The following is a 22,199-nucleotide window of genomic DNA, read 5'->3' on the forward strand; positions in this document are numbered from 1 at the left end:
AAAGACACGCAGAGAGAGGAAACATGCACATCTGGGGGGTGGCGCGCAAGTTCTTGCAGAAGGTATCATTGTCCGGGCCGTGCAAATGAGCGAGACGAATGGACCATGGCCCGCCAGCCCAGATCACGGAAATGGCAAAATCATAATACGAATACACCCTGGAGATGGTGTAACCTGACGCCGGTGTGATACCCTTGTCCCGGGGAAGCCTTAGCATGGCTCATGAATCACGAGCCTCCCATTGGCGCCACGTCATTTTTATTTGCAATCCTCATTAGATTTAGCCTCTGGACGAACATCGTCTATAAAAAGCAAGGACAAAACACTGCCTCGTTCATAGGGCACAATGTGCTAGTTCGGTGCGCAGGCTGCTCGTGGTGCTGGGCTCAGTACGAGTACGGATAGCGAGGAACCAATGACTATTATGACTGAAGACTGTGTGGGGACCTTATTAGTTAGCGAATCAGCGCAAATCGTGGCATCGTGGGTGAAGTATCCGTACTTCGTACATATCATTTGCATGCACAGTCGATCGAGGCCCCTGCGCGCGACGTGGGCCGGTGGCCATGAACCGGCCGGCATCCATGCAGCATCTGGGATGGGGGGTGTCAGAACGGGCTTGTTGCCGTGCACGAAGTACTCGTACGGTGTAATAGTGTATCCGTACGGATATTACTAGCCGCAGTCGTACTCGCACGAATGCCGAAGCTACATACGAGTACTACCAGTAGTAGTCCCAGTGATCGAGCATGTGGAACCTGGGGGTCCTCCACAGCTCGCGGGAGCTTCTGCCGACCTACGAGTAGAGGAGGTTTAAGACGGCTGCGTGCCCCATTTGGTCCTCCCCTCCTGGGCTGTCGCTTTCAAGACTCTCCCGCGTTGCCTCTCATCTACCAACATGGCTGATACCAAAGAAACCAACGGCCACTCGGCCACCAATGGCCAGAACTCGAGTGGCCACGGCTCTGCTGGTGCTTCCAAGAGGACCACCGCGAAGCAGCCAGTCTTGAATCACGGTCCTCTGGGCAAGCCCTCCAAGCCCAACAAGAAGCCGGGGACTATCGGCAACCTGCGAGTACTTCGAAAGGCATCCCAGCGCCCGCTTCCTATCGAGATTGGGGACGGGTCTTACCACCAGATTGTCAAGCGCCCTACACTGCGCCAAGACTTGAAGTCATTTAGTAAAAATGGTAGGTGGCGATAAACATCACAGGCGACCAAAGTAATCAACTAATATTGCGGCGCAGACATCAAGACCCTGATCGAAATCGTCACGGCCAAGGTGAGGGGCGAGACGCTCCAGGATGACAAGACCATGATCATGGAGAGAACAATCCAGATCGTCGCCGGGCTCCCCGATCACTCCAAGACGCAGGAGATTCTGACGAATAGTTTCATTGACAAATTATGGAATTCTCTCGATCACCCGCCACTGATCTACGTCGGGCCCGACTCCAAGTACCGTCGCCCGGACGGATCGGGGAATGTAAGTACTCTGCCATCAATTGATATCGACGCCAAACGAAATATCTGTACTGACACATGTACACAGAACCCGTACGCGCCCAACCTTGGTGCTAGGGGCCATACCTATGCCCGATCATGCAAACCCAAGAACCTGCAGCTTGGTGCCCAGCCGGATCCCGAAGCCATCTTTGAGGCTGTCATGGCCCGAGACGGGTTTCGCAGGAACCCCAACAATGTGTCGAGCATCCTTTGGTACTGGGCTACCATTATCATCCACGGTAAGACTTTTGGAACCATGCGCAGTGGGGGTTGTTTTCTAAAGGTGGAATAGATCTCTTCTGGACCAACTCGCACGATCAGAATAAGAATGACACCTCCTCGTACCTGGATCTGGCGCCTCTGTACGGCAACACTCAGGAGGCCCAGGACAGCATCCGAACCTTCAAAGATGGCCAACTCAAGCCGGACTGCTTTGCGGATAAGCGCCTTGTTGGTAACCCGCCCGGCGTATGCATCCTTCTCATCATGTTCAACCGCTTTCATAACTACGTCGCCACCAACCTGGCCGAGATCAACGAAGGCGGCCGCTTTGTGAAGCCGACTCCAGACATGAGCGAGGAGCAGACGGCTGCGACGTGGAAGAAGTATGATGAAGAGCTTTTCCAGACGGCTCGTCTCGTCACGTCAGGCTTGTACATCAACATCACCCTGATCGACTACGTCCGCAACATCATCAATCTCAACCGAGTGGACACTGCATGGACCCTTGACCCTCGGCAAGAAATGGGCGTCTCGGTCGGGACCAAGCAGGGCTCCGAGGCTGGCGTTGGCAACGTCGTGTCGGCCGAGTTCAACCTCTGCTACCGCTGGCATTCGTGCATTTCCGAGATGGATGACAAGTGGATCCAAGACTTCTATACGGAGCTGCTTGGCGAAGACTACGGCACCATGGACATGAGGGCCCTCATCACGGCCTTGAAGAAGTTTGAAGCGACGATTCCTGAAGATCCTGCGGAGCGGACCTTCAACGGTTTCCAGCGAGGTCCCGATGGGCGGTTCGACGACGACGAGCTTATGGATGCCCTGGCTACTGCTATCGAGCAGCCCGGAGGCGCCTTTGGTGCCCGGAACGTGCCTAGGATCATGAAGCCTGTTGAGATGCTGGGTATCCTCCGCGGCCGTCGCTGGAACTTGGCTGGTCTCAACGAGTTCCGCAAGCACTTTGGCCTCACAGCCTACAAGACATTCGAAGACATCAACTCGAATCCTGCTGTCGCCGATAGCCTTCGCAACCTGTACCAGCACCCTGACAATGTCGAGCTCTACCCCGGAATTGTTGCTGAGGAGGGCAAGAGCCCCATGGCGCCGGGTGTTGGTATCGCCCCGACATATACCATCTCCCGTGTCGTCCTGTCCGATGCCGTGTCGCTGGTGCGTGGTGATCGCTATTACACCATCGACTACCACCCTGGCAACCTGACCAACTGGGGTTTCAAGGAAGTCGATTACGACTTGAACCTCAACCATGGCTGCTCATTCTACAAGCTGTTCATCCGTGCGTTCCCCAACCATTTCAAGCCGGACTCCATCTATGCGCACTACCCCATGGTCATTCCTGAGGAGAACAAGAAGATCATGGAGAATCTTGGTCGTGCCGATCGCTTCAGCTACGACCGCCCTGCCTTCCGGGAGCCGCAGGTCGATATCGCCTCCTACATAGCGGCCAAGCACGTCCTGGATAATCCCACCATCTACAAGGTCAACTGGGAAGAGGGTCTGCGCAACCTAATGGACGACGGTGGCCGCACGTTGAAGAGGACTGGCAATGGCAAGTCCGATGCCGATCCGCGAAAGATCATGACCGACCTCCTCTACAAGGATGGCTGGAAGGAAGCTGTCAGGTCCTTCTACTCCGATACTGCTGAGCGACTCCTGTTCGAGAAGTCTTACAAGATTGCGGGCAAGACCTACGTTGATGTTGTTCGTGATGTTGGCAATTTGGCCCACACGCACTTTGTGGCAAGCTTGTTCAACATTCCCCTCAAAACGCGCGATAATCCCAAGGGAGTCTTCACAGAGAGGGAGCTCTACAAGACATTTGCCTCAATTTTCATGTGCATCTTTGCCGACATGGATCCTGCCAACTCAGTCCCCGTCAGGCAGGCGGCCAAGGAGGCGGCCGGGGCTCTGGCCACTGCCATCGAGACAAACGTCAAGCTGTCAACGACACTTGGGATCCGCGGCCTGTACACGCTGAAGCTCAAGAATTCTACTCTGTCGTCTTTCGGAGTCGATGTGGCAAAGGGCCTGAAGAAGGCTGGCTTGAGTGCCCATGATATTGCCTGGGGCCAGATCCTCCCTACCGCCTGTGCTATGGCGCCCAACCAGGGCCAAGTGGTGAGTTCACCACCTAATGGTGGTTTCAAAACATTTTGCTCTTCATTTTACTGACGATTAAAATAGTTTGCCCAAGCCTTGGACTTTTATCTCTCCCCCGAAGGACAGCCGTACCTCGAAGAGATCAAACGCCTCGCGGCGCAGACCCCCAGCGAGGAAACCGATGCTCTGCTGCTCGGCTACGCGGTGGAGGGTATCCGAATGGAGGGCGCGGCCGGTCTGTACCGAAAGGCCAGCGCAGTTGATACCATTGTCGAGGCCGATGGGCGTAAGGTGTCAGTCCGACCAGGCGATCGCATCTTTGTGTCTCTGGGTGGAGCTGCTAAGGATCCCAAGTACTTCCCCGAACCCGACAAGGTCAACCCCGGGCGACCCCTTGATGCATATATCCATTACGGCGCTGAGCCGTACGCCTGGCTCGGCCGCAAGGTAAACCAGGTTGCCCTCACGGAGCTCTTCCGCACCATCTTCCGCAAGAAGGGGCTCCGCAGGGCTGCCGGACCCCAGGGTCTTCTGAAGAAGATTCCTCAACCGGGAGGTTTCTCTGCGTACCTGACAGAAGACTGGGGAACCGTCTCTCCGTTCCCCACCTCGATGAAGGTAACTTGGGATGATGAATAATTTGAGAGCTTGAGCAGGCCGAAAACTATCTTTGAGAATGGAGGCATGACTCATGAGAGGAAAACATTTGCTTGATTATATACCCTATCGTTCGGAGCGACGGGTAATCCTGGTTACATACAATCCGTAGCCCAGTGTCATTAATATAGTTGTTCGATCAAACCCAAAGCTCAAAAATTGTATCAAGTACTCTTGTCATCGTCTTGCTTTCCCTGACCTCCTCCAAGGGCACTTCCCAGATAGCCCCCTGCACCTTTCACACCAGAAGCTGCCGTGCTGGCCATGTTCTTGCTGCCCTCTGCGGCGCCAGAGACAGCGTTGGTGGCCCCGGACGGAATGTAGCTGCCATTCTCGTCTTTACCCTTTCGCTCAGCGCGGTTGGCACCCTCCTTGGAGGCAATATCACCAACAGGCTGGAGGAGGCCTCCCTGGCCGACCTGACCAGCAACTAGGTTGTGCACGCCATCCTGGAGGGTGTCAACTTGCTCGATGCCAGTGACTTTGGTCTTGTCGAGATTTTCTGTAATAGGGTTAGAAAGGATGAGGAGAGAATAGATTGAATGTGGGACGGACGTTTTGTTGAGTAACTGGCCTTATTGTCCTTTGTGAACCACCGGAGGAAGACGTCTTCCAGCCAAGGCACCCATTTCTCGTACTGCGTGTTGTATGTTTCCTTAGTCCAATCCATTTTATGCTGGTAGAAAATTTCGAACAGCGTATTTGGATATGTTTGAATGAAATGGAAATGCGCCCGTATATCATCAGTTAGGTAGGGTGCCGTATGGTCTTATAATATGTGTGTGCCTGGACTTTGGGCCGCCACAGGACGTACCTGTAGTGGTGATGGGGCCAGGTCCTTGGTACGTCATATCCCAATGCTCGTGTGGACGATTTCCAGGAATTAAGCTATAAATCTTACCATATGATTGACGTGGGGTTCATTCAGCTGATTATGTGAAGCCCGCAGTGTTGGAGACGTGGAAGAGTGGGAGGCCCAAAACCGGTTTCCGGCCATGATCACGATCGCGGGATGACGTTTTACAATAAGCCTTGCAATCCAGGGGTCTCCACAAGGCACGACACCATCAACTTGCAAGTGGCGACAGTTGGGTATTTAACATTTTTTAACTTGAAAATGTTACTAGTCTTTAGGATTGGTAGAGAGCTCTCAATGGTATGGTCGCTATAAAATATCGTCATACTAGCTAATATCGGAGAGAGCTCACAGTCCCGCATTCACAGTGTATAGAACTATGTCGCTATCAGATAATATACTCCAGACTACCCATTCAGCATAGCTTACATTGATGATGTTGACTTTACTATAGCCATCATGCTAGATGATCTTATCAGATGCATAGTAAGCGCCACCACCAGTGATGATCGTCATAACACCGGCAGGGTCCTCTTTCTGTGTCAAGGTTGTCAGTAAAACTACGTGCCAGCATTGATACGGGAGGGGAATACGTACGATGGAGATGGCGTTTTCAATTGTGCAGCGTCTCTCAATACAGTAGACGCCATATATCTTACATATCTCACCCTGATCCGCTCCGATGATGACGTTCCGGAAGGTGGCGCTGGACTGCAAAAAGAACACATTGCCGGCCGCTCCTAAGATGACAGGGTGATTAATTCTCACGATGCAGGTATCACTGATCTATGAGTGGAGGCAAGCGTCTTACCTCCCTCATTCTCCTCCTGGCATGCGCCAGCATCGTGGCCATAGCGGCAATACCCTCTGTCGAGGACCTGGATCTGGGTTCCATGATCAAGTCTTAATCCTACCTAAAGTGCCCATGTGGAGGAGAATCCCCTAATACAGTAGTCAAAACTAGAGGCTCGGCAGTTGGCCAAATCTAGGGTATACGCCCAAGATCATCCCCAGGAACAGTAACCATGCAGTAGTCAACTGTGACGACTACTATTCTTCCTAACCAATAATTAACTCACCGAGTTAAGTCTTGAGTCGATACTCGCAATATTGTTTCACTCAGTACACAAACAAGGTTATAAAAGCAAAGATAATCAATTAAGGACTAACTATTACGCGGTATTATTGTCTAATAAGACAGTTATTAGTCGCTACCCAAGTGTGTAGCTAGTAGCTGGTGATTATAACAGAGTAGTAAACTCTGCAACCGTAAAGCCTCTCGGTGACCGCTTAAACAAGCATGATAAGACCAGCAACGGCGCCCATGAGGGAACCGGCGTAGGCCGGGGTGTTGAAAGATCCACCGGCAGTGGGAGGGAGCTGGGCAGGGCCAGTAACATGGGCAGGAGGCTGCTCAGGCTTGGCGGGAGTCTCGGGAGTCTCCGGGGTCTGGGGAACCTCAGGGACCTCGGGGACCTCAGGGACCATAGGAGTCTCAGGCTTCTCAGGGGTCTCTGGAGTCTCGGGGACCATAGGGGTCTCGGGAGTCTCGGGGGTCTCGGGGGTCTCGGGGGTCTCGGGGGTCTCGGGAGTCTCAGGCTTCTGGGGCTGCTCCGGCTTCTGGGGCTGCTCAGGAGTCTCAGGCTTCTGGGGCTGCTCGGGCGTCTCAGGCTGCTCCGGCTTCTGGGGCTGCTCGGGAGTCTCAGGCTGTTCGGGCTTCTCGGGCTGGGTGGGCTTGATGGGCTTGACAGGCTTGACAGGCCTGATGGGCTTGACAGGCTTGATAGGCTTGACGGGCTTGACAGGCTTGCTGGTGGGCTTGGGGGGGACGTGAACAGAGGTGGTGGTCTCGCAAGGGGGCGCCGGGTTGCACTCCTCCTCGCAGACAATCTTCTCGAAGCAGACGTCCTCGCAGGGCTTGTGGGTGCACACGTCGTTCTCGCAGACGAGGTTCACCTTGCCCTCCTCAGGAGGGCACTGCTCGATGGTGCAATGATCGCCCTTGCAGACAATCTTCTCCAGGCACTCGTCGCCCTCACACTTGCGGTGGTGGCAGAAGTCCTTCTCGCAGATGACGAGGCGGTCCCAGTCGTCGGTGAAGCAGACCTCGGGGTGGCAGACATCCTCTCGGCACACGATCTGGTGGTGGGTGCAGTCAGGGCCCTTGCACGGGACCTCGGGGGCGCAAAAGTCGCCGTAGCAGATGATGGAGACGTTGACGTCAATATCAATGTTGATGTTGGTGGTGTGCTGCGGAACCGGAGTAGAAGTGGTAGTGGTGTTGGCATACATGGTGCCAGCCGAGGCGGCATGAGCCAGGCCAACAAGGCCGATCGCCGAGAGATGATGCATGTTTCTTGGTGGAAACGGAAAGTTAAAGTGTTGTGAGAGATGATTGAACAAGCTGTCTTTGCTGGATGAGGCTGGCTGTGCTGATGATGGTTGTGCTCTAGATCTGAGAGAATGAAGCTCTCCTTTATACCCAGTCGACCATCTCCCATATGCTGCTTTCAGTAATGTATATACTAGACATATTCGATGACGATGCCTTCCTTCTGGTCGATGATTCCGGATGGCGTCCTTTTTCCGGTGTGTTCCCAGAACAATACAATCCTCGGCCATATCCGAAGTAGACTGACTGACGGCTCATGGTCTTTGATGAGCACGGAGGGCCTATGAATCTCTAGAGGGTCGCGAGACATGGAGTTTCCGAATACGGAAATCAACGACCTCGCCTCGGGATCTCGGGTCTCAGGTACGGGTCAGACTCCGACGAACCTTAATGTTCCCGTACTTATGCAGTAGGCGACAGTTTTATTTAATTATCCATCGAAAAGAAAATCGCATATCGAATGCGCATGCGGATCTGTAGTGATGCATCACCAGCTGGACGCATTCAAGTCGAAGTCCAATGACACCCTTGTCTTGGATGCTTCCGGTTCCACTTGGGCTTCTGTCGTTTTCGAGACTGTACGTACGTACGTATTCGTGAATGTGTCTCATCAAAGACATAGCCGAAACGGCCTGGAATATTTACAAGTGCATTCCCAATGCTTTTATGACGGTCGCATCAGGTTGGGATTAGTGCCGCCCCTCCAGAGACTGCAGTACAGTATCCATAGATTGCAAAGCTCTGCTGAAGCCATATCCAAGACGCGATAATCGCCCTGGTCGCCTTTCGACAGATGTAACGTGTGCTTTTGGTCGGCTGTCACTGATTGCCTTGGCACATATTTTTTGAAACCTCCCAAGTTCCATTTCTCTCGTCGCCCATGGTTAGGTGATTCTGCAGCTACCCTGCACCCTAAGTAGCCATTTTTTGCGATGATAGCAAATAAAGCCACGGGCCTCAGACTAAGAAAAAGCCAAAGGTTTGCTTTAAGGAAGGAGGAATATAGTATTAAACTTTGTTTAGAGTTGAATGAACATATTATGAACTGCCTTGTTGGTTGTACAAGTACTGTGGTGATGGTGTAGGAGATTGAGTTTTCTAATACATATCTCGTCAGATTGTCGTGCTTATATATCAGAGCACCCATCACTATCGTCAATTTTTGATTTCCCTGATACTTAAGCACTCCCTCTACCAGATTTCTGTCTAATTTTTGAGATCGCAACACTACACGAGTCTCTCAAGTCTCAACCGTCACCCGCACTCAGTCTCTGGCCTCCAAGTGGAGCGCACCACGCAATCAACAAATGCGCTGACGGACTGAATGGCGGGGAATCTCACCTGGACCCAGCTGCGCTCGCCGTTAACAACAAGTCCAGTCAAGTCGGACTTTTCCAAGTCGGACAAAAGTCCGACTTGGACAGCAGGTTCCCCCTCTTCTGAATCCTCGTCAATCGCCTCCACCATGAGTCCTGGCGGCTAAAGTGGGCGGGTAAATCGCCAGCAACCATGAGACAACGACTATTCCTGTCGACGGGTTGATCGCGACACAGCATTCATGCTGTCTCCGCCTCCATATTCTTCCGCTCCTGGGTGTTAAGTATTTGAACAGCGCATGGCTTTTCAGAATCGCGAGACTCTCCCTCACACTCCAGATAAACCAGGTGTCTCAGTCATCTCTCTGTACAAACCACGACTGTGGGGCGGAGTGAGACCATCCAGCTGCACCATGCCTCCCGTTCTCAATCCCATCCTCCCTGGGTTCAACCCGGATCCGTCGATTGTCCGGGTGGGTGACGATTACTACATTGCCACCTCGACGTTTGAGTGGTTCCCGGGTGTGCAGATTCACCACTCAAAGGACTTGGCCAACTGGGAGCTCGCCACGCGCCCTGTCACGCGCAAGAGCCAAGCCGACCTTCGTGGCGATCCGGACAGCTGTGGTATCTGGGCCCCTTGCCTGACCCACGACGGCGACAAGTTCTGGCTTGTGTACACCGATGTGAAGCGGAAGGATGGCTCATTCAAGGACGCGCACAACTACATCATCAACGCCCCGGCTATCGAGGGGCCCTGGTCTGACCCCGTGTACGCCAACTCATCCGGATTCGACCCCTCATTGTTCCACGACGATGACGGTCGCAAGTGGTTCGTCAACATGATGTGGGACCACCGGCGACGCCCTCAAGCCTTTGCGGGCATTGTCCTCCAGGAGTTTGATGCTGTGGCCGGAAAGCTCATCGGCCCGAGGAAGAATGTTTTCAGGGGTACGGAGCTCGCCCTTGTCGAAGCGCCGCACATGTACAAGCGCAATGGCTGGTACTACCTGCTGACTGCCGAAGGCGGTACTGGCTATGACCACGCTTGCACTCTGGCCCGGTCCCGAGACATTTGGGGCCCCTACGAGCTGCACCCGCAAAAGTACATTGTCACGTCCAAGGACGCGCCCTTTGCTGCCCTGCAGAGAGCCGGCCACGGAGACATTGTCGACACCCCGGATGGAAGGACGTATGTTGTCCACCTGTGTGGGAGGCCCATTGGACAAGAGCGGCGCTGTGTTCTGGGAAGGGAGACGGCCATTCAGGAGGCGTATTGGGGGGATGATGACTGGCTCTACGTCAAGAACGGCCCTGTACCATCGCTGTACGCCGATGTCCCTGGAGTACGCGACGACTCGGCCTACTGGGCTGAACAGCGGTACACGTTCGAGAATGGGTTGCACAAGGACTTCCAGTGGCTGCGCACCCCAGAGCCCGAGCGCATCTTCTCCACGGACGGGGGCAAACTGACGCTTTTCGGGCGCGAATCGGTCGGCTCGTGGTTTGAGCAGGCGCTCGTTGCGCGTCGCCAGACACATTTTTCCTTTGATGCCGAGACAGTCATCGATTTCTCGCCCGAGGATGAGCGGCAGTTCGCAGGGCTGACGGTGTACTACTGCCGGTACAACTTCTTCTACATCACAGTGACGGCTCACGCGGATGGACAGCGAGAGCTGCTCATTATGAGCTCTGAGGCCTCCTACCCGCAAGGACGTTTGGTTGACCCAGCGCCGGGCCCGGTGCAGATCCCCAACGAGGGCAAGGTGAAGCTTGCCGTTACTGTTCGTGGCGGAAAGGCTCTGCAGTTTCTGTACGCCCTGGGCGATGGCGAGCTGAAGGAAGTCGGCCCAGTATTCGACGCGTCTATTGTTTCCGACGAGTGTGGCGGTCACCCGGCACATGGAAGCTTCACGGGATCTTTTGTGGGAATGGCCTGCTCGGATCTGAACGGACTGGCTCAGCCTGCGGTCTTTGACTATCTCACTTATAGACCAATGCATGACCAACTGGACCGTTACCAGATCTGAGTCTGTGTATAGATATTTTCCTAAGTTGGGCAATAATACACAGTAGTAAAAGGGCCGGAGAAACGCAATACGAGTTGGACGCCCCATCCCACGAGTCTCATACTATGTAAGTATTGCGCGTATCCGTGAAATGAACCTGTGCTGGGATTCGATCCTCCCTTGATTATAGGCCACCGCCTAGCAGGGTTCTTGCCACTACTGCATCTGACACTGCAGTGTTCATTTTATTTGCCATAGCAATAACGAAATTGTGAATAGGTATACTAAAAATTAAACGGCAATTAACACCTGGCCATGCAGCGCCTGTCCGTTTCCCACCGATTGTGCTACTGTAACGCCCTTTGTCTACTTGTCCAGGCCAAAGGCCTCCTTGGCCTTGTTGAGGTAACCGAGACGGGCTTCGTCGACCTCGACGCCCACGCACTCCATGTAGACCTCAAAGCCCTTGTCAATGTCAGCCCGCAGCGCCTCCACGACCTCCTCGCCGCACTCGTTGCGCAGGAACCAGGCACCGCTGCCAAAGTTGTACCTGTCGACCGTTACCAGGCTGCGGATGCGGTTGAGCTCGGCATCGGGCAGCCCATCTACCGATGTGACGTTGGCCACCTTGTGCCTGACGGCCTCGATGGACTTGGCGTACTCAAGGTTGAACTTGGCCATCTGCATGTTGGCGGTGCCCTGCCCGGGACGGCCAGGGGCCGGGAAGTGGTTGGTCTTGTAGGCGAACTCGCCCGACTCGAGGGCCATGAGCGCGATGACGGCGGCCATCTGGTTGGGGTTGTAGAGCCCGTAGACGAACATGCTCTGGAAGATGTAGGGCGCGGCCTGCTTGGCGGTCCGGCACTCGGTGTTGTCGGGCTTGCACGTCTTGGAGCCGGGCGCGATGTGCTCGATGATGTCTGTCATGGGCCAGGAGGCCGACGCCAGCGTGGCGCATGTTAGGGCGAAAGCAGCAATGGCTGGCAGCTGCATGGTGGGCGGTTGTGTGATGTATGTACTGTTTGTAGGCTGGGTTTCAAAAGTGATGCAGCGAAGTAATAGTCGTAAGGAATCGAATGTCACGATGATTGGTGATTCGTGGATGGACGAGTCGGTGTGAAATGATATGGAACTGAAGAAGGACAGTCTGTGGAATGACTGCCGATGGGGGTCTGGGTAGATATATAAAGTGACGGACGACTGAAGTGAATCTGTGACAATGCTGGTGAAGTGCAAACGAGACGAGGGCTTCTTTTTGTTCACGGGAGGATGAAGCCCTTGTCCGGCATCTGCGGTTTCACGTTGCATGGCATGATGGGGGTTCACTGGTGACGATCAGGCCCTGAGAATGGCCCTGAATGGCCCTGAGTAGCCCTGAATGGCCCCGAATGGCTGGACTCGATGGCCGGGTCTTGCAACGTTGATTCAAACAAAGCGACCATGCAGCCCTGGACAGCCAAACCACCAACCACCAGCCACCAGCCAGGGGCCACAGCCCACCCACAGCCATGGCATGGGCCTGCTGTCAGCAACGCAGCACGGGCCGCACAGAGAGCATGCCGTCACCCGTGCCTCCCACAAGGCTTCAAAGCCTCCTCCATTCGAGGACTCCCGGTCAAGTTGGACAATGACCAGAGGAGACTCGTTGAGGCTGAGTTGCTAGGCTCCACTGCCTCAGGGGACAGCACTGAGCAGGCACAGGCTGATCCCAGTGGACCCCGCACCCCAAAATAGGTGCCGACGCTGCCACGCAGCCATTCATAAGCCAACGCTGGGGATGCTCTGGTCAGCTTGGGCGCTGGTGCGCAGTAATATTCACAATCTCTTCTGCCTATTTTTATCACCTTGTCTACGTATCCGTAGTTGGGCACAAAATAATGATAATAATAAGGTGCAGCTTTGAGTGGGAGCTTGGGCTGTTTGGGCATTCACGGTAAGCACCAGCAATGAGGCTACTCCATGAAAACATTGGTCACAGGTAATGGGCATTTAGCGATGAAAGGTTTATGATTCCTCAAGGTTCACTGTTTGCCATGTCGCTTTGTAACCTCTGCCCATGGGTCCTTGTCCAAGTTCAGCAAAGGTATCATTGATCCCTACCATACACAGTAGTTCGCATCTTCATTACGTATTCGCCGTGGTTACGAAATCAATCAATTCCTTTGATATACATCGATTCGTACCTACCCATTGGCGAAATATGCCAACCGTCTGTAGCGGTACATTGTCGCTGTCCAGCTTTGACAGCGCCTGTCGCAATGAGATTAGGGCATCCATCTTTCATGCTACAAATCATTACCAAGGCTCCAACAGACGGCAGACGCTTGCTGCCGGGATATTTCGCACAATTTATGCTTACTTTACGATCGTCCGTCTATCATTGCCCCGGATGCGTCACACTCGATCCTACCATGGCAAGGCATAACGTATGATAGGCTCGGACTCGTACGAGTTGGTCCCCCGGGTAGGGGCGGGGGTCGGGAACCGAGCGGAGCGAAGGAGGAGAGTCTGAGAGAGGGGGACCGAGGTGGAGAGAGGCGGGATTTTTGAGGAGAAAGGCGCTGGAGCGATCGGAACTGAGCCATTTTATCTGATTGATAAGATGGCATGGCATGCGGGCCTGTAGCACCAGGGCGGGTCGCCCTGTCTTGGCGCACCCCTCATGTTCAACGCCCGTACAACACTTCCGTCTAACTTCCTTAAGCATCATAGTGGTTCATTTGCATGTGTCCCTCCGACCGGCGCAGCTCGGCCTAGACCTGTAGCCGATGTTCGCTGCGGTCGTGTTTCTTGGCCGTGCTTCGCAGTGGCCGTAGTGTAAGTATGGGGAACAAAAGGTCCTCGGGCGCCGCCTCGAGCTCTGGTCCGATGCTCCCCGTCCTCCCATTTCTCACGGTTTATTCGCATTTCGCAACCTCGGAACGGAATTCTAGCAGCCATGGCACAGCCCCAGGTTACTCTTACTAGCCTCGCGGCCCAGATCACAGATCTCACTCATCAGTTCACCAAATTCCTCGGCGACAATGGCATCCAGGAACCCTCCTTCGCCGTGGATAGTCCCACCAGCTACAGTGGTCTTACCTCCGAGAGCTTCCTTTTGCGCCAGAAGCTCATTGATGCCATCAACGACATGTGGATCCTGACCCAGGGCCCCAGCGAGAGCATCTTCAACTATTGCCACAATGTAAGTTTCCTCTCTTACCCGAATGGACTCACTCTCCCATCTGTGCTAACGCGCACTTAAAGGTCATGCCTGACCAGGCAGCCCTGGGTATCCTCAACCACTTTGACTTTTGGGCTGCCGTGCCCTTGGATGGGAGTGCCTCCTACGAGGACATTGCCAAGCACGTCAAGCTGCCACGTGAAGTGGTGCGTCGTGTTCTCGAGCACTCCACAACCCTGCACTTGTTTGCCAAGGCCGAAATCGCATCCCACGTCAAGCACACGAGCCGCTCGGCCGCCCTTGCCAAGTCTTCGGGTTTACGCGCCCTCGTTTCCACCATCCTCGACGATGCCGGGCCGCCCCTCACCATTATGAATGAGACGCTTCGTCGATACAGCCTCAACAAGGAAGAACTAACAACTGACATGGGAGAAACAGCTCTGTCACTGTTTCACAGCGGTGGAATCTTTGGTGGCAAGTACACTACGTCATGGGATTTTATCGAGAATGATGGTGATGGCGTGCAAAAGGGTTGGCGACAGAGGAACTTTGTCGAGTTCATGCGCTACCTAAAGGAGATTTTTCGTCTCGAGAGTGTCATCCTCGATTCATATGACTGGAAGAGTGCTGGAAATATCAAGGTGGTTGATGTGAGTATTCTCGCCCCTCATGGTATAGTATAAGGGTGAAGCTAAGTCGCGTAGATTGGCGGCTCGGGAGGACACGATAGCGTCGTCCTGGCCCAAAACTTCCCGAATCTCGAAATCACTGTCCAGGATCTCCCTGAAGCTGGGCCCGCGTTTGAAAAGAACACTCCAGTCGAGCTCAGATCCCGTGTCTCCTTCATGGCCCACGACTTCTTCAACCCGCAGCCCGTGCAGGCGGAGATCTACATGATCAAGCTCATCCTCCATGACTGGCCCGACAAGGAGTCGGTCAAGATCCTCCAGGGACTCGTGCCAGCAATGCGTCCCGGGTCCCGGGTGCTTTTTATTGACTATGTGGGTAAACAGAGCAGTGCCGACGACCTGCCAAGATCTATCCAGCAGATGGGAACAGCCACTGACATGAGAATGCTGGCATTGTTCAATGCTGAGGAGAGGCCGGTCGAGGCGTGGAAGGAAATATTCCGTGCTGCGGACGAGCGGTTTGAAATCACACGAGTAGAGGCAAATCCTTTGACCTTCTATGTGGTTATAGAGGCAGTTTGGCGTGGATAGGCGACTGGAAATCCCTCTCGACTCCGCTTCCACCACTATTAGCCTTTGTTGGGAGGGGCTAGGGCATACAACGTTAGCTGTAGAATGAAACCCTACGACATATGATATCTACTCGTGTAAGTGCTACTGTCGGACGGATCCAAAAATTGCAGAATGTCCTAAGAAGTCAATTGCTGGTAGAGAAACATCCAGCTCACTACAGGCCATGTTAACACTGACAAGCTCGCGATCATCCAATGCTTGCGAGAGAAGTTAACCAGTAATATGGTATCCATGATAGTGACCGCCAGGATTCAACAAACCATCTCTAGCAGTCGCCCCGTGACTCTTTAGCCATTGTACCATGTGTTGGTGATTCCTCTGCATCGCTGCCTCCAACGCATTCGCCCTTCTCACTTGGCCCCAAGGAAGTGGTAGCTGTTTGGGCAAGGCATTGATAACAGCTCCTCTTTCCAATAGTAGCTTCGCAACATCAAGCCGTCCATGCCCTGCGGCACGGATTAAGCTATCGTCTATGGCTGGATTTCCACCATGGTCTAGCAACTCCAACACAACTTCAATACTTGATTCTCCAGCTGCGAATTCTAGCGCCGTCCATCCCCTGTTATTTTGAAAGTTGGGATTTGCGCCGTGAGCGAGCAAAAATTGCCGGAGATCCGTGAGGTTGGCGAGTACTGCGTATTGAAGTGGCGGCCGTATCTCACATCCGTTCTCAGCCCATCCATTCACGTCCCATCCGTGGTCAAGAAAAATCTTCAGCGTGGCAGTATCAGACGCACGAACGGCAGGCAGGATGGCAACGTGCCATGGGGGGAATCCACGCTGGAGCATGGCGTGAACCAAATCGCGATGTTCCAGCTTTACTGCGTCACGAAGACAACTTGTAAGGACCATATAAGCCTGGTGTGGGATGTTGTCTATGGGAAGCGGAGTGATTCTAGGAAGGATCCGCTCTGTTTCTGCCAACGATCCAGCCTGGCAGGCCTCATAGAGCTGCTGGAGCAAGGGACTCGGGGAATGCTTCGGCATGCGCTGTCCATTTGCAAGGGTGATGATCTCTGTCTGGACTAGCTCTGTTTGGGCAATATTGCCAGAGGGAAGGTTGGACGGCGTATACATGGCGTTCTTGAGGAGGCACTGTTGGACGGCACGGTGCGGTAGAAACTGGCGGAATGAGAATGATGTGTTTGTTTGAAGTGGGGGAGGGTAATCTTACTGACAGAAAATTAATACATATATATATAATTATGTTCCTGCCTGCTTGCAGGCAGCCACATTTGCAGTTACGCATCTTTCCCCGGGAGTGGGGCTTGGCGAATGACACCGCCCACGCGGGTTGTATAGAAGATCTTCGGATCAAGTATCTTCCATTTCAGCATCCTGGCACAATGAGGAAGCGAACGATGGAGAGAACGAAATCTGTAAATGCGGCTGAGTCGCTGGCCATGGCACTCGGTCCGGGCTACCTGTGGCTGCGGCTCGAGGGTTCTCGGATGTCGTTGTGGATGAGAGAAATGCCTGGAAGCTGTCACACTAAACAGAACAGCTCAGCAGCTAAGATACGTAGAGCCAGAGCATGTGGCTGGAATATCCATGTCGTCTCCGCCCTCTCCACTACCGACCCTCGTTGGGAAGACCCATGACCAAATAATCTAGCTGGCGTACTGACTGGTAGCTTAGGTGGTGCTGGGAAGTATGGAATAGAAATTGGGGTCGCTCTTTGCATCATGTGATAAAAGGGCTGCGAGTCCCATCATTCCATGCGCCTAGTCTAGCAGTCCAGATCGTCTCGCCCCCCAAAAAGCACCGGGCTGGGACACTTGCTCAACCGCCCAACCGGTACACTCTCCCGACAAAAAATTGTACATTCTGGTGGTTCTTCGGCTATCTGAAGTTGATTGTGCAACATGATTAGCCCTGGTAGCGCTCTTTTTCTCTCTGGGCCCTGACGAAGCATTGAGAGCCCATTATAGCCATCCACGACATACAAAAGTCCAGTGCCAACTCCTATACGTTTGGCTGGAGGCAACTTCCCAATTGGGCCCCATAATCCGAGCGATGGCTTATTAGCGATGCGACAACTCACGAGCTAGAGCCGTCCCCTTATAATTTTCCTCCTCTTCTTCTTCTTCTCCGTCCCCTTCATCATTAGTACCACCGTAACTAAGAGACCCGCTCAATACCGCACTGACATCCCCTTCATCAGGCATGCTCGGGATTGTCATTTCAAAAATGCTCTGGATGTGTGTATACTGACGGTACCCAAGTCTCGCTATCGGTGCGGCTTTGAGAACGTCAAACAACTGTTGATGTTATAACAGGGAACCATTAGCAGCCCGCGCTTGGATAAGTTTAATTGGGAGTCTAATTGGGAGGAATGGGATTTGGGATTACGTACTCCTTCAGGCGTTATATACTCTCCCTTGACATGGATGCCCAGGACTCTCCCGATGACGATGTCAGAGTTGCCAACCATATGGGACCCAGCCGTCTTCTTGCCGTGAAACTCGTTGGCGACGCGTACAATACTGTGCACGCGGCACTCGAAGGACACGGGCGAGTCTGCGACACGAGGTGGTCGCACTAGCTGAGAGGGAGTCTTTTTGATGTTGAATTCCTGGAATTCGTCCTCCCACGTCTCCTTGCCGGTGTTGTTGACCTGATGACGAAGTTCATGGCTGAGGTTTTGTTGATTAGCTTGGGTTGACTTGCACTTTTGAGGACAGAGTACAAGACAATGAGTAGACCATACGAAGCAACTTACGTAGCCATGTTCCAAACGAACTAGTTTGTTTCGATGCAGTTCATGACTGTATCTCTGGACCTTTTCTTATAAAGATCCTGATGGCCAATGAAACTGTGATAGTTTTAGAGATTGCTACTATAATTGCCATGGGGTTTATCCAAATTGTGGAAGCACACAGAATAGTTGGTGGATCAAACGATACGTTCTGAAACTGACTAAAGGGAGCAAGGTTGTCTTTTCCGGCTTGACTGGTTGTACTAATCCAGCCGATAGGCCGTGGGATAACAAAACTCTTGAAGGGGTCATGAGTAAGGCCAGAAGTCTCACCCTTTAGGGGCTGGTAGAAAATGTCTGGTCGACTCATCTTGTACTGATGAAACACTATGATCAAATGTTGGTGCGCGGTTAGTTGAATAATGCGAAAGAATAGGATACTACTGGAAGACAGGCCCGGGGTTATTTATATTCTATATGAACATGGGTTGAAGTTCCTGAGATCTCTTAGATTAATGATTCGCTGCTTCATCACGGAATAGTAGATTGGAAATCACAAACGCGTAATATATCAAAAATACAAAATCTGTAGTTCGCCATTGACGACGTGGCTGACGATTCACCAACGCTATTTCCATGGGCCCCAAGATTCACTATCCGACCTTCTTGGTCAGCATAACTATGGTTCCTCTCGCGGCCTGCTTTACTCACTACGGCTCCTGGGATGTAGTGACTAGGGAATTACCCACCCTTGCGTTCATCGAGAAGTATACAAACAAAGTCGACTCTCTCGATATTTCTGGGCCCTTCCATTTGTGGTACGCCCCGAGCTGTACCTTTTACAATACCGATGGCGTCGTGATCCATGGCGGTGGAGAAACCTGGGACTGGATGAAGGGCCTCTTTGCACCATTTCGTCGCGTTCGCCACGAAGTTAAGGTGATCCGACTGTATGACGCTACTACGGGCGAGGCAGCTCCGAAGAAAGCGGCGCAATGGATCACACTGGAAACTCAGACTACATTCATAACAAAGGGCAAAACTCCAGCCGGTGATTCTACTGTCATTATACCCAGGCTTCTGATGTTTTTGGTTGGGAAGAGCGATGTTGACGGACAAGGAACAGATGAAATGCAGATCTTGGAAGCAAAAGTCTGGTGGGATACCGGGGTACTTCAGAAAACGATCACAGCTAAGGGGGAATATTTTGGCTAAGGATTCATTATACGTTGGATATAAGGTAGGGATAAGAATAAAGCCATAGGAGTGCTTTACTTAATGGTTCCCAGAAGAGAGAGAACGTCTTGGTCCTAACAATAGCCGAAAGCAAGGTCTAAGATTTAATAAAACCGCGACGTAAGTGATTATAAACCTGCGAAAGGTTATGGGTCAGCGTTCAACCCATCTCTCTACAGAACATGGAATCTATAAAATGAGGATTAATCGTAATCAAGTTATCTAGATTGGGGTTATAGACTGTAATTGAATAAACCAGTTTTGCAGCTGAGATATCTAGAGCCAGAGCAGGTACTGGATGTAGTAAAAGATGCAGATGTCAAAGTTTTAGAAGTAGACCTAGAATTGAAGGCAAAGTTGATAGCAAGAAGGAGGCCTCTTGGATTTAAACCAGCAAAATATCCTCTATGCCACTACTTATATCCCCCGTCATCTGATCTACCCAAGTGGAGATGTGAAGGGCGTCGAAAAAATCCATGTTGTCGTTCTGAGACATGTTAAGACTCGTTGATCTGAGTCTTGTAAACCTTGCGTATAAAACGAAGGAAGCACGCTCTGATCTACAGCCCGTACCACGAGAAATAAAACCTTGCGAGCCAAATCTCTAGGTTTTTGACGGAATGCCATTGGGATGGCTCTCTAAAGCGTCTTTTGGTACACCGCTGATGTCTTAGCTGAATATCCAATCAGTGCCTGGGTGTCTCCAATTTCATCTGGATCATCCCAACATACGATAATCCGGTAATTTCCCACTTCCTCGAGGAATAAGTGCCCAGAATTACTGTAATCCTTACTCGTGCTCATATACAGTGGATATTTCCGCCCTCGTAATAGAACCCAACCCCCCGAAATTATACCAAACGGGCGTTTAGGTAAATCAAGATCTATATGGGCGTCACGGAACAGAGCCAAAGGTTCGTCAAACAGACCATAAATGATACTTGAGTCCAGTGATGCCCAAGGCCATGAAGGTGCTCGATACGGTTAGCAGCGTCCCCGACTCCTCTGCGAACATCAACCTGACAGCAAACGTCAAAGATAATATTATCCCTCCATAATCCAGCAAGATATAGATGACTCGATGCCGTGGTTGTTAAATTTGCGGGTATGGCTATCGAGTAATACTTTGTCATACCAGCAATTGCAGGCAACTTGTCGGCACCTTTGGTCAATTCTCGGTAAGAGTATAGAATAGCGAGTCGTTGCTAGTTGGCATTCTATGTATCTTCCTTTGGGAAGTGGAAAGAGTGATTGTCGTATGATGGGCTCACGGAGCAGCGGTCCTCGGGGATGAAATTGCTTTTGCATTCAAAGCGGATCTGGGAACCAATGAAGTGAAGCATACGAGGGAAAAGGTATCACTCCTGTAGTGCCCAGCCCCGAGCTGTTAATGGTATCTTGTAGCCGACTATAGTGGGCGTCGAGCAAGAGTTTGGTGTCGATAGGGAAGAGGAGTAACTTTCCCGACAGATGATCACGGCAAAATGGGATAGTGACATAGGTCCGAGGAGTTCTATCTCCCAAGAATCCTGCGGAGCTGGTTGTCACACGGTCAGATGCAAGTTTGATGGTCGAATTTCCGTAGACCTGATCCATTCGGGCTGACTCCCGTGCCCAATCGGATAGATCATCCTGAAAGATGCAAAAGCTGTCTATCCAGAGGTATTATATTCCCAGTTGATGGGTAACCCAAATAGCATCCTGGAATGTTTGCGGAACATTGATTGTTTCGGCCCCCGCCCTCAAATATGAAATAGAGCTTCTATTGAGTGTTGGTTGTGTACCATCACTCCAACAGTAGCTGAGTGCAGCATATTCGAGCTCGGAATATCCCATCTCGTCAAGCACGATACTCTAGCCACCGTGCTCTATTCTTAACATCCTAGTAGGGCCCGCTTTACCCATATGCGGATTATGGGCGTGATTGCCCTTGCATTCTGCGACCTAGCCGCGAATCGTGCTTAGAGCGGAGGGTAACTTGGGACTGGCGGCCACCATTCGCCCTTTGATAAAACTTGCCAGCGGACTCCGTGGCTAAATTGTAAGTATAAGTTAAAAGTTTAAGATATCTGGGTCATTGCTATTTTGTACTCTTACTATCTCTGACGCATATTCCAGCACCTCCCATGACTCTCTCTATATTGGTTTTCTAGTTCGTCGTGACTGCCGATGATTTGGAAACCGTCCGCATTTGCCTTTGCCAATAGCTAGTAATTATATCCCGACTCTGGTAAAATTCCATAACCTAGTTCGGTTGACCGTTTCATTTTTTGAAAAGCGTCCGTTATGGCACGTAGCACCAGCTGGCAAAGGTCACAGTGCCCTGCATTGGCTCTGATATCATCAAGACCCTCATGGCAACGAATAAGGTTTCTGCGATCGACGGCTTCGTCAAATTCGTCGGTAGGATAATAGAAGAGCTTATGATTCTGGGGCTATCTACCTATGGGATCGGGAAACTTTTTCACCTTTGGCCTCAGGATAGATTCAAAATCGATGGCGAGACAAACCTCGCAGAAAGGCATAGTAGTACGGAGTACGGCTCGGACAGCTTTTGCCGTAACTTGTCAGATGGTGAGGAAGAATCACTTCTCAGAAAGTGGTGGCATGGAATTGGATTTCAAACGGCGAAAGTAGTCATGATGATCTCTATGGTGAGTTTGAAATTAGACACAGCTATCTGGCTGGACGAGTAAGGTGGGGGGGCAGGAGGGGAGGGTGATGTGACGCGAGGCGGGGTACGGTGGCTAATATCAATAGCACA

General features: G+C 52.2%; 6 protein-coding genes across 6 annotated transcripts; 3 read left to right on the top strand and 3 right to left on the bottom strand.

The window, feature by feature from the left end:
• Positions 1-898: 898 nt before the first annotated feature.
• Positions 899-4,485, top strand: ACO1O0_007668 (heme peroxidase; the record flags this gene model as incomplete). Its single annotated transcript, XM_083197036.1, has 6 exons — positions 899-1,075; positions 1,097-1,190; positions 1,248-1,486; positions 1,553-1,745; positions 1,799-3,864; positions 3,973-4,485. The coding sequence occupies 6 exons, from the start codon at positions 899-901 to the stop codon at positions 4,483-4,485; spliced, it is 3,282 nt and encodes a 1,093-aa protein (XP_083048244.1).
• Positions 4,486-4,667: 182 nt separating this feature from the next.
• ACO1O0_007669 (uncharacterized protein) lies at positions 4,668-5,173 on the bottom strand (the record flags this gene model as incomplete). Its single annotated transcript, XM_083197037.1, has 2 exons — positions 4,668-5,005; positions 5,059-5,173. The coding sequence occupies 2 exons, from the start codon at positions 5,171-5,173 to the stop codon at positions 4,668-4,670; spliced, it is 453 nt and encodes a 150-aa protein (XP_083048245.1).
• Positions 5,174-6,649: 1,476 nt separating this feature from the next.
• On the bottom strand, positions 6,650-7,711 carry ACO1O0_007670 (uncharacterized protein; the record flags this gene model as incomplete). Its single annotated transcript, XM_083197038.1, has 1 exon — positions 6,650-7,711. One exon carries the CDS (start codon positions 7,709-7,711, stop codon positions 6,650-6,652), a length of 1,062 nt encoding a protein of 353 aa, XP_083048246.1.
• A 1,769-nt stretch (positions 7,712-9,480) lies between these two features.
• On the top strand, positions 9,481-11,097 carry ACO1O0_007671 (glycosyl hydrolases family 43-domain-containing protein; the record flags this gene model as incomplete). Its single annotated transcript, XM_083197039.1, has 1 exon — positions 9,481-11,097. One exon carries the CDS (start codon positions 9,481-9,483, stop codon positions 11,095-11,097), a length of 1,617 nt encoding a protein of 538 aa, XP_083048247.1.
• Positions 11,098-11,442: 345 nt separating this feature from the next.
• On the bottom strand, positions 11,443-12,069 carry ACO1O0_007672 (uncharacterized protein; the record flags this gene model as incomplete). The annotated part of the gene is made up of 1 exon (XM_083197040.1): positions 11,443-12,069. One exon carries the CDS (start codon positions 12,067-12,069, stop codon positions 11,443-11,445), a length of 627 nt encoding a protein of 208 aa, XP_083048248.1.
• Positions 12,070-14,014: 1,945 nt separating this feature from the next.
• On the top strand, positions 14,015-15,459 carry ACO1O0_007673 (O-methyltransferase-domain-containing protein; the record flags this gene model as incomplete). Its single annotated transcript, XM_083197041.1, has 3 exons — positions 14,015-14,260; positions 14,338-14,889; positions 14,944-15,459. 3 exons carry the CDS (start codon positions 14,015-14,017, stop codon positions 15,457-15,459), a joined length of 1,314 nt encoding a protein of 437 aa, XP_083048249.1.
• Positions 15,460-22,199: the final 6,740 nt, after the last annotated feature.

Source organism: Amphichorda felina, assembly GCF_050947745.1.
Source record: "Amphichorda felina strain 45539 chromosome Unknown scaffold_7, whole genome shotgun sequence".
Taxonomy (NCBI): domain Eukaryota; kingdom Fungi; phylum Ascomycota; class Sordariomycetes; order Hypocreales; family Bionectriaceae; genus Amphichorda; species Amphichorda felina.